This window comes from Dendrobates tinctorius, unplaced genomic scaffold (genome assembly GCF_039654945.1).
Source record: "Dendrobates tinctorius isolate UK_male_01 unplaced genomic scaffold, ASM3965494v1 ptg000155l, whole genome shotgun sequence".
Lineage (NCBI taxonomy): Eukaryota > Metazoa > Chordata > Amphibia > Anura > Dendrobatidae > Dendrobates > Dendrobates tinctorius.
The window spans coordinates 21,926,961-21,939,517 of NW_027361822.1; the positions used below are offsets into that span (position 1 = coordinate 21,926,961).

Genomic DNA, 12,557 nt, shown 5'->3' on the forward strand with positions numbered 1-12,557 from the left:
AACAGTGGTTTCCCCCCACATATCAGGTATCTGCGTACTCAGGACAAATTGCACAATAACTTTGGCAGTCCAATTTCTCCCGTTACCGTTGGTAAAATAAAAAAACTGAACCTGAATTAATTTTTTTTGTGAAAAAAAGTTAAATGTTCATTTTTTTTTTTTTTTTAAACATTCAAAAAATTCCTGTGAAGCACCTGAAGGGTTAATAAACTTCTTGAATGTGGTTTTGAGCACCTTGAGGGGTGCAGTTTTTAGAATGGTGTCACTTTTGAGTATTTTCTATCATATAGACCCCTCAAAGTGACTTCAAATGTGATGTGGTCCCTGAAAATAAAATGGTGTTGTAAAAATGAGAAATCGCTGGTCAACTTTTAACCCTTATAACTTCCTAACAGAAAAAAAATTTGGTTCCCAAATTGTGCTTATGTAAAGTAAACATGTGGGAAATGTTACTTATTAAGTATTTTGAGTGCCACATCTCTGTAATTTAAGGGCATAAAAATTCAAAGTTGGAAAATTGCAAAATTTTCAAAATTTTCGCCAAATCTCCCGTTTTTTTCACAAATAAACGCAAGTTATATGAATGAAATTTTACCACTAACACAAAGTACGATATGTCACGAGAAAACGATGTCAGAATCACCGGGATCCATGGAAGCGTTCCAGAGTTATTACCTCATAAAGGGACAGTGGTCAGAATTGTAAAAATTGGCACGGGAGTTAACATGCAAACCATCCTTGGTAGTAAAGGGGTTAAAGCAGAACCATGACACCAGCCAATAACCAGATAGTTAAAATCTCCCATAATCATTACTGTAGCAGCCTATGCTGCCAACCTTCCAACTGCTCAGTGATTTTGGGGTGTTTATAGATTACACCAAAAATTACTTTGTTCAGCATTTAATTCCCTATGGAATGCCCCCCACAACTGCATCTGTCACACTTTCTTTTATATCACGCCTAATATATTCCTATTTGACCGGTGTGTCCAAAGGAACAAACCAATAAAGATTTACATTCCAATAATGGGAAGAGGCCAATCAAGTCTCAGCAAGACCAACTACATCAATGTGTTCCTCCAGGACCAAGGCCTCAAACGCTCCCATTTTACTTGCATTTGTGAATAAACATTTTAGGTTTCCTACCATTTTCTATGTTTGGCATGCTTGTCACTGGAGATACCTGGACTTGTTGAAGGGGGGTTGCTGCTTGATAGAAGCATGGGGTAATTATTTAATTTATGATTTAAAATCTAGAGAATTTAAGTATTCAAATAAGGAAATGACAGACAATCATAGTGCTGGCCCACGTTACAGTTACTTGTTGTAGGTGAAAAAAATATGGATTTTTATTTTCCATTTCTGCCTACAGCATTACAATATTTAGTCCTGGCTTAGACAGTACGAGTTGTATTTTATCACCATTTTGTGACAGTGGCTATTGATCTCAGCATATAAAGAGTTAAAATCCAGCATTTGATCTCCTGCTATCGACGTCCTGGAATAACACATCAAGGTACTCAATATACCTCAGCATTGGTTTATATCGGCTCATCTTCTTCCCATTCAGGTCCCGACCAGATCGGCTCCTCTCAGTGGAGATCTTCTGTATAAGAGAATTTTCCTGATTGACCCATCAAGGATGAATAAGGACAGGGACAAGTTGGCGGAGAGGATATTACACCTCACCCTAGAGATCCTCTTCCAGCTTACTGGAGAGGTGAGAGATTCTGATGATGTCACGTTACATCATTCTTATCTATGGGAATAACAGATGGACAGAACTGGAGAGGTGAGGACTCTGGAAATGTCTGTAGTGAGATTTATTAATGTGTCTCTCCATAACCAGGATTACACAATAGTGAAGAAGACCTCTAGTGAGCGCTGTCAAGCCCCTGCGTCTGAAGGATGGGGAAGACCCCTGAAACCAATGACAGGGCCTCTACTTCACCCCCTGAAAAATGAGGGCATCAATGACCAGAAGATTCTAGAACTCACCTACAAGATGATTGAGCTGCTGACTGGAGAGGTGACACTGCTGGGAATGCTGGGTCTTTATAGAGTAATGCTATGAAGGTATCGGGGGGATGACTGTATCATTGTATGTGTCAGGTTCCTATAAGGTGTCAGGATGTCACCGTCTATTTCTCCATGGAGGAGTGGGAGTATTTAGAAGGACACAAAGATCTGTATGAGGATGTCATGATGGAGGTTCCCCAGCCCCTCACATCACCAGGTAATAGAAAGGACTAAATACACACGGCCTATAATTATCTGTATGTAAAGAATGAATTCGGTCCCTGTATGTGTTTCCTCCAGTTCTATCCAGTAAGAGGACAACACCAGAGAGATGTCCCCGTCCTCTTCTTCCACAGGACTGTAAAGAAGAAAATCCCAATGTTCCTCAGGATCATCAGGTAGATGGAGAGAAGGTGTTATGAGACCTCCCCTATGATGTGTAGATGGCTGTGAAGGTCTTGTGCTCAGTCTTGTTTTATCCACCAGTATTATATGTTTTATACTTGTGTAATGAGAACGGTGGAGATGGCAGGATTAGAGCTGATCATAGATGTAACTTCTCCATCTGTCTGTGACTTTTACAATATTTGTTTCAGGGTAAAGATCTGACCCATATTAATACTACATTGACATCTGTGATGTGTGATGAACAGCGTAAAGAGGAGATTACTACAGATAACTGCCCAGGTGAGTAGTAAGCATTAATTGCAGAAATGTCACAAATTCTTCTGGCTGAAGCTGCTTTATCGGTGGTGTAGTTTGGCTATATCACAATTAAGTTTTCACAATCTTGCATTTAGGCAACCGCATGTTCAGGGGCGTAACTAGAACTGATTGGGCCCCATAGCAAACTTTTAAACGGGGCCCCCTTCAAGACGCACCCCCTTCAAGACGCACCCCCTTCAAGACGCACCTTCTTACCGATAATGCATACTAGAGTCACATTAGGATCGCGGCGGAGCTGCTTACCTGACCTCTGCCGCGAACCCTGGCCTGAATTCCGCTGTGTACTGAGTGGCGGGGCCTTTGAGAGGACTATGTAATAAAGGAGGACACTGTAAATAACAAGAATACACTATGTAAGAGACAGCACTATACATAACAGCAGAGGAAGCTATATAATAAGGGACGGCACCATATATAACTAGAGAGGTTGGTACGTAATAAGGGATGGTGTTATACATAATAAAAGAGGAAACTATGTAACTAAGGATGGTGTTATACAGAATTAGTGAGTACACTATATACTAAGGGACTGTGTTAGACATAGTGAGTACACTATATACTAAGGGACTGTGTTAGACATAGTGAGTACACTATATACTAAGGGACTGTGTTAGACATAGTGAGTACACTATATACTAAGGAACTGTGTTAGACATAGAAAGCGATAAGAATGTCTTCCTCCACCTCCCCCTGTTCCTAAGTCCATTATAAGTCCCCCTTCCTCCAATCCCAATCCTCCACACCCCTCATTGTCTTCCTCCCCTCGCATCCCATTATTGTCCTTTTCACCACCTCCATCATTTCCTCCTCCTCCACCACCGCCATCATTGCATTCTCCCCCACCACCCCATCATCATTTCTTTTTCCCCCATCACCCCATCATTGCCCACCCCATCATTGCCCTCTCCATCACCCCCATCACTGCCTTCTCCCCATCACTCCCATCATTGCCTGCTCCATCACCCTATCACTCTCATCATTGCCTGCTCCATCACCCCAACACTCCCATCTTTGCCTTCTCCATCACCCCATCACTGCCTTCTCCCCATCACTCCCATCATTACCTGCTCCATCACCCTATCACTCATCATTGCCTGCTCCATCACCCCAACACTCCCATCACTGCCTTCTCCATCACCCCATCACTGCCTTCTCCCCATCACTCCCATCATTGCCTGCTCCATCACCCCATCACTCCCATCATGGCCTTCTCCCCTTACCCCCTCATGGCCTTCTCCCATTACCCCCTCATGGCCTTCTCCCATTAACCCCTCATTGCCTTCTCCCATTACCCCCTCATTGCCTTCTCCCATTACCCCCTCATTGCCTTCTCCCATTACCCCCTCATGGCCTTCTCCCATTACCCCAACATGGCCTTCTCCCATTAACCCCTCATGGCCTTCTCCCATCACCCCAGGCATCATCATGGCCTTCTCTCCCCATCGCGGTCTTCTCCTCATGTCCCCATCTTCTCCTGGGCCAGGCTAACCTGCACACACACAGACATACATACATACATACACACACAGACAGACATACACACACATAGACACATACACACACACAGACATACATACATACACATATACAACACCTCTCTCCTTTCACTTGTCCACAGCATCGCCCGCGCTTCCTCGCTTATACAGCAGCGGCCGCTGAATGATGACGTCATTCAGCGGTGCTCCTGTGTCAGACAGGAAGCGCGGCCTCCGGGCAGGAAGCAGGACGGACCCTTGCAGCTCCGCTCCTGGCTCCTGCTATTCCCTCTTGGATCGCGGCATTGGTTGAACAGGCCGCAGCAGTATGTCCGCCCATTTGCACTACCGGGTAGCGATTGGAGTCGGGGACCCGGGCCCCTGGATGGGCCGGTCCCCAAAGCAACCGCTTCGGCTGCTACCCCGGTAGTTACGCCCCTGCGCATGTTCCTACACCTAAAACTGTCCCCATTACTTTGGGCACTACACAGGTGTAGTGTTAGATCTTTCTCCAAAAACAAAAAGTAACAAGTTGCTTTGTGTTTTTTTTACGTCTTGTATGTCTTAACACTAGTTGCTAAATCATTGACGATAAAGACTGCCAGGGTTGATTGTGATAAGTATGTTATTGTCTGTTGTCAGGTTTTTTTTTCTATAGTAGTTAGTGCCCAAGATGCTCAGATTAAACCGCTTTCTGCAGCTAATGTAGGTGGCCACAACTAGGCCTTAATTTTCAAATCTAACATGTCACTATATGTTGTCATAAGTTTGAAGTGTTTCTTCTGTTTCTCATTATTCTGAGATTTCTTTTCCATGACGCATTTGTGGTAAAGTTTGGTGGATATTTTTTACTTTTATTTCTTAAATTTTGCAAAAAAAAGTTAATAGTAATTTTCATGTTTTGAATGCCCTTAAAACACAGAGTCATACCAGAAAAAAATTCATAAATAACATTTACGATACTTTTGCTTTACGTTGATGTCATTTTTCAAATACGTTTTAATTTTTTTAGGATGTTAGATGATCTAAAGTTTAGCAGCAAGTTTCATTTGTTGAATTAAATTTAAACCTTTTTGCACTAAGTGACCATAAGTGAACCTATATGGAAACAAGGAGTAAAGAAACACATGAAACAAATCAGAATGTATTAAATTTTAGATTCCTCAAAGTACCCCAAATTTCCTTTGGTGACAGCTTTACACCCCCTTGGCATTCTGACATGCAGCCTAATTAATCGCCTGGAATGAGTTTTTTCAACTGTCTTGAAGGAGTTCATTGAGGTGCTAAGTAATAATTGACTGCTTTGCCTTCGTTCTGAAGTCCAACTCCTCCCAAAACCTTCTCCATTGAGTTGAGGTCAAGTGATTATGTAGACTATGTCACGTGTCTGTTACTTCATCTCTGAGGATCATTTATGAGAGCTGTTATCTGAGGTGCTGTCAATTTGCATTTTTGAGACTGCATACTGGGATTAATTTATCCTCTGTAGCAGAGGTAATTCTTGGTCTTCCTTTAGGGTACCGTTACACCTAGCGACTCACCAGCGATCCCGACCAGCGATATGACGCGGTCAGGATCGCTGGTGCATCGCTCAGTGGTCGCTAGTGAGCTGCCACACAGGCAGATCTCACCAGCGACATCGCTGGGGACGGGGATCGCTACTTACCTGTCAGACGCGGCGATCCTGCGTCCTCCCGCCCGGCTCCACGCGTCGCTCGTCGTCACAGCAGGAAGCGCCGCAGGAAGTGACCGACGAGAAATGATCCAGGAGCTTCTCGCCCGATCAGCGATAACCAGCGGGGGGAGCCGGTCGTAGGTAAGTATCACATGCAGCGATATCGCTAGCAATATCGCAGTGTGTAACGGGGGATTTACTGTGAAGGTCCTCATAAAACAGTTTCATCATAATTATTGATGGTTTTCGTAACTGCACTTGAGGATACATTTAAGGTTCTAGCAATTTTATGGATTAACAAATCTTCATATCGTAAGGCAATCATGGACTGTTGTTTTTCTTTATTTAGTTTGGTGGTTCTTGCCATATTCTGCCTTAGAACAGTTGTGTTATATAGGACTAAACACTGTTTGGCGATGTGTAACATTACTTCCTCTGCAAAACACACTTAACTAACAATTACAAACACTTTCTGAAAGCCATGAACTCCACAAATAAACTCCTGAAAAGGCATACCTGTTCATTGGAAGCCATCAACCATGATGAACTTGCTTGATAGATTGCCAAAGACGGGAATACAGCTGTTTTCAGAGAAAAAGAGAAGGAACTTGAGGAATCTATCGTTTTACAACTATTTTGGCTTGTTTCTTACATACTATCTTCAGTGTGACTCTACAATGGTCACATCCCAATAAGAACAAAGAAAACCTTTACATGAAGAAATGTATCCAAACTTTTGTCTGCTACTTTAAATTTTAGAAAATTACACTCTTCATACTAATAAAAATTGTAATCAGGATGTTTGTTAACCTTTGGTATGTGCACGTAATGTCTTTATCAGGCAAGAAGCAACCTGACCATTCTTCATGTGGCTTCTGCTTAGAAGCTTCTCACTAGTTTGTACAGTGCAAGTAAAAAAAAATATTTGCACCCAAAGACATTGTAAAAAAAACAGTCAAAAAGATACTGCAAAAGAAACATTGTGAAAAAAAATTGCTGCTGTTTTCCTGAAGTGTCTTTGGCTTGAAAAATAAGAACAGAAGAAAACCCCATTAAGTTACCATTTTGGAAATTATACCACTCAGTAAGTTAATCTAAATGTTATATATATGAATCGAATTCAAAAAATTAAAATGCAGTGGGTGTTGCAGAGTGAAAGTTTGCAAATGTGCCATACTATTTATTGCCCAACCCATTGAGACCAGCTTGTGCTTCTGGAGATACTCATATTGCAGATTGTGTGTTCTTACCATTACAGCAATGCCAAATATGTGGGCACTGACTGTGGTTTACACTGCAAGGCCCAGGAGGGGAGGGATATGTGGTTTTAGAAGTGTGGGTTTTGCTGGATTGGCTTATAGAAGCCATGTTGCTTTTTTAAGAGCCTTGGAGCTTCTATTAAGTTGAAAACCCTCTATTTTTTGATTGACCAATGCTGGACCTGATAAGGGGTCTTGTTTTATTGTTTTTTTTGCTGGCTTAGTAGAAGTTTTTATTGGCGCAATTTTGAGCTACATCATATTTTTGTTGACTTATTTTTCCAATCTTTGGAAGGCAGAATGAACAGAGAGTTGTATATCATGCCCTATTGGTCCTTGCTCTACGGTCTATTCTTTCTACATAACTTGCAATTTCTATGGATATTTTATATGAAAGTGTTGCAAAATATATACAGTAATTCTTTAGAATACTAAAAAATAATTGCTTTTATTCTTGGCAGATGACTGGACCAGGAGATCAGAGGGACATCAGACAGATGTCACACAGGATATAGTTAAAGAGTATGCTACTATCCCAGATATATCATCATCCCTTCACAGTAAAGAGCCATCATCGGCTCCTGTTAAACGGGTCCTATCCTCTGATTCACCACATATTATTAAGAAAAATAAACATCACAAAAGGAAAGTTAAAAAAGTAAATAAGCCATATTCCTGTTCAGAGTGTGGGAAATACTTTAACAATAAATCAGGTCTTGTTAGACATAAGAGAACTCACACAGGAGAGAGGCCATATTCATGCTCAGAATGTGGAAACTGTTTTAACCACAAATCAAATCTTGTTACACATCTGAGAACTCACACAGGGGAGAAGCCACATTCATGTTCAGAATGTGGGAAATATTTTATCCAGAGATCGCATCTTAAAAAACACCAGAGAATTCACACAAGGGAGAAGCTTTTTTTATGTTCAGAATGTGGAAATTATTTTAAAAATAAATCAAATCTTGTTAAACATCAGAGATCTCACATAGGGGAGAAGCCATTTTCATGTTCAGAGTGTGATAAATGTTTTGCTGGTAAATTAAGTCTTGCTAGACACCAGAGAATTCACACAGGGAAGAACCCTTTTTCATGTTCAGAATGTGCTAAATGTTTTAATCAGAAATCACATCATAAAAGACACCAGAAAATTCACAGAAGGAAGAAGTTACATTCATGTTCAGAGTGTGAAAAATGTTTTGTAATCAAATCAAGTCTTGTTAAACACCAGAGAATTCACACAGGTGAGAAGCCATATTCAACTCCAGAATGTGAGAAAAGGTTTACAATGTTTTCAAATCTTTATAAACACCGGAAACTTCACACAGGCGAGATGCCTTACTCATGTTCAGAATGTGGGAAATGTTTTGCAGATAAACCACATCTTGTTTCACATCAGAGAACTCACACAGGGAAGAAGCCATTTTCATGTTCAGAGAGTGATAAATATTTTGCTGATAGATCGAGTCGTTTAAAACACCAAAAAATTCATGTAGGAGAGGAGCCTTATTCATGTCCAGAATGTGGTAAATGTTTTGCAAAGAAATCACAACTTGATAAACATCAACAAACTCACACAGGAGAGAAGCCTTTTGCCTGCTCAGAATGTGAGAAATGTTTTGCAAATAAGTATCAACTTGCTTCACATCATAGAACTCACGCAAGTGAGAAGCCATATTCATGTCCAGAATGTGACAAAACTTTTACAATGTTTTCAAATCTTTGTAAACACCAGAAACTTCACACAGGGGAGATGCCGTATTCATGTTCAGAATGTGGGAAATGTTTTGCAGATAAAACACATCTAGTTACACATCAGAGAACTCACACAGGGGTAAAACCTTTTTCTTGCTCAGAATGTGAGAAAAGTTTTATAGATAAACCACATCTTGTTTCACATCAGAGAACTCACACAGGGGAGAAGCCATTTTCATGTTCAGAGTGTGATAAATGTTTTGCTGATAGATCGAGTCGTTTAAAACACCAAAAAATTCACATAGGGGAGAAGCCTTATTCATGTTCAGAATGTGAGAAATGTTTTGCAAAGAAATCACAACTTGATAAACATAATCAAACTCACACAGGAGAGAAGCCTTTTTCCTGTTCAGAATGTGGGAAATGTTTTGCAAATAAATATCATCTGGCTTCACATCATAGAACTCACACAGGGGAGAAGCCATATTCATGTTCAGAATGTAGAAAATCTTTTAGTCACAAATGGCGTCTTCTTGAACATGAAAAATCTCACACAGAGTAGAAGCCATTATTATCCCTAGAAAGTGAGAAATATTTTAATTGAACATCATATTTTGTTGACCATCAAAAAAGCCTCATACAAAGAGAAACCATATATGTTGTTGGCAAACTGTACAAGAAAACATTTAACATCTAGCGAAATATAGACATAAGCAGATGAGAGAGAATTTTAAAAAATATGCAGTTACTAATAGACTATATCTATGTGTCTGAACTAACTTCTTTCACTTTTTTATAATACAATAAAAATCAACTATTAAAATAATATGCAGTTTAAAGCACAACATATGATAGCCATGCCCCAATTTAATCTTACATTTAGAACACTACGGGTCCTTTTTCTTATTCATTTTTCACAAAACCTCCGGTGTCAAATGCATTCTATGTATAAAGAACAATAGCTAAATTCTATCTCCTGCATTTTTAGGCAGCAAAAGTACCTGTCCAAGTAATCTAGACTATTGTTCTTCATTTATTTGCAATGCTTATTACTATTACTTACTATTTGCTGGCGCAGAGGTTGGCCCCTCCTGTTCCCTCATTATGCCATTATGTAACCTTCCTCTAGGCTGAATATGAACCCCAGCTCTTCCATCAGCCTTATACTTCCATTCTCCAACAACTATTTTATTTATATTCATATATATTCATTATTCTAAAATTCATATTCTGTCAAGAAAAATATGTTCTGAGAAGTACAGTTATCCCATATTGGATTGAAATCTAGTATTACTTGTAATCTTCAGATTCTATCAAATCATACTAAAAGTTTCAGTGTTGCGTTTTCAGAAATGGGATTTATCCCAAGTCTTTCTGTTCCCAAAATTTCAAGCCCATTATAAGTGACAAGTCATAAAACTATAGGGGTCGCCCATTTCATAAAAACCTCCTGATTCTTAAGTTTCCAAGCTCCCAGTTGCCAAGCTGTGAAATAAACAAGTTGTCAATCCTCCCTGTTTTGTAGACGATTGGAGATGAAGCACCTTTAGCCTCGATTCTTTATCTCTTTAAACAAGGTCCTTGTACAGATTTTGTATATATTCAAATACTTTATTTTATATCCAATTTGTGCTATATGAGAGCACATACAAAATGGTGGCAAGAAGTTTTTTTTTTAATCAGATTTTATTACAAATATTTTCAAAGAGAAATATCCCCACCCCCAAATAGCCCCTTCCATGTGTTTTCTGCCAATCCGGAATAATGGGTTAATATTATCTATACGGATATACATATACAGAAATATTAGTGCTACAACAACATCACATATTTTATACAGAAGAATAGCGCTATCTCCCTAGTTCTTACACAGATCAGACAAGCGCTCATATTCAGGCAGTTTCTATTTTACTCAAACGCTCTTTATATGAACAATATCAGTGAGTCTCATTATACCAAGAAGCTCCAGGAACAAAGACCCCTTCTCGTTCTTGTATACTGGAAGCCAGGTCCAACGTATCCGGCCACAGGGCGGCCCGAATTCTCTCATTTTAGGCTCTAGCTTTTATTTTAGAATAAATCCCTTTCTCATACAGTCCTGTAGTAATGACTTTGTTAATCATGTTATGTAGGAGGGTTCGTCTGAATCCATCTAAATGTTATCAACTTATGTGCAAGAAACAATAAATGACCTACCGCAGTTTTACCATGTGAGTCCAGTGTCAGTTCTTCTACATACTCTTATAAATACTTTTGAGTCTCTGACCAAACCTTCTCATTATGATTTCTTTCCAATTCTAGTTAGGTCATTCAGTACTATCAAATGCTTATGCAGTGTCCAACGAGAATATGGCCCTACCTCCAAAGTTATCCGATGGGATCTGAAGTATTAAGGGCCCGTTAGACATAGCGATCACTGATTTTGTGACGCAGCAGCGATATTGCTAGCGATATCGCTACATGTGATACTTACCTCCGACCGGCTCCCCCCGCTGATTATCACTGATCGAGCGAGAACGTCCTGGACCATTTCTCGTCGGGCGCTCCCTGTGGCGCCGACGAGCAACGCGTGGACACGGGCGGGAGGACGTCAGGATCGCCGCGTCTGACAGGAAAGAAGCGACCCCCAACCTCTGCTATGTTGCTGGTGACATCTGCCTGTGTGGCAGCTCACTAGCCACCACTTAGCGATGCACCAGCCATCCATATCGTTGTCGGGATCGCTGGTGCATCGCTAAGTATAACGGTGCCCTTACTGTATTTTTATCTGATGGCCAGTTCTTTTACCAATATCTTGATATCAGCTGTCATAAGAAATAGGCAAGTATGAATCTGGTAAAGTTGTCTTGCTTAAGCCTTCCCGACATGGACTATTTCCATCTTTGTGTTTTCATTTTTTCCTACCAAACTTGTGAACTTTTAAAAATATTTTAGTGGTGAAAAAAAATTTAGAATTTAAAAAAAAAAAAAAAACTCTGTCGCCATTTTCTGAGACCCTTAACAATTTACTTTTTGGTCAATGGAGCTACAGTATGTCAGGGTTGGTTTTTGGTGGGGAAGAGGACATTTTATTGATTCCATTTTGGGATAGATAAGTAGCCTTGATAGATTGCTTTTTAATTCATTTTTTTGTATCATTTTGGTAAAAAAAAACAATTTTGTCAGTTTGAATTTTGATAGATCGGACTTTTATGGATGCAGCAATATCACATATAATAAAGATATTAAAAAATACACATCTTAATATATATTTGATATTGGCTCCTCTGCAATACAAATGTCCTTAATAAAGACCTTTATTGGTAGGAACGTTGGACCTTTTCTTGCTAGATCAAAATAAAATATTAACTTATTGCTTGTTTGAGAGTCCAGCTCACCCACGTCTGACCTCACCGTACATCAGACTCGGATCCGGCCCTGCCCTGGCCGCACAGCAGTAATAAAAGAAGAAATGATCCAGCTGAAGTGCTCTGGTGATTTATTGAGTGCTGTTCAGACAACAGAACATTGTTTACGCGTTTCTGGCTAGACGCCCTTAATCATAAGAGCACTTCAGAGCACTTCAGCTGGATCATTTCTTCTTTTATTACCATTAACTTATTGCATCAAGATGTTAAATCTATCATCATTTTTGTGTTGAGTTTTTTTGCTTACATGAAGCATCCATTGAGTCACAAACATGTGGAATGTGGATAACAACCTGTCT

General features: G+C 40.0%; 1 protein-coding gene across 3 annotated transcripts in view; it reads left to right on the forward strand.

Annotated features, from left to right (window-relative positions):
* Positions 1-11,057, forward strand: part of LOC141051016 (uncharacterized) — a 40,358-nt gene extending 29,301 nt beyond the window's left edge. For all 3 annotated transcript variants that reach the window (XM_073547803.1, XM_073547804.1, XM_073547805.1), the window contains exons 6-11: positions 1,570-1,719; positions 1,849-2,028; positions 2,112-2,235; positions 2,319-2,416; positions 2,615-2,705; positions 7,615-11,057. In XM_073547803.1, the coding sequence (XP_073403904.1) occupies positions 1,570-1,719; positions 1,849-2,028; positions 2,112-2,235; positions 2,319-2,416; positions 2,615-2,705; positions 7,615-9,413 (2,442 nt within the window). In that variant the 3' untranslated portion in view covers positions 9,414-11,057. The remainder of the gene's footprint in view (positions 1-1,569; positions 1,720-1,848; positions 2,029-2,111; positions 2,236-2,318; positions 2,417-2,614; positions 2,706-7,614) is intronic.
* The last annotated feature ends 1,500 nt before the right edge of the window (positions 11,058-12,557 follow it).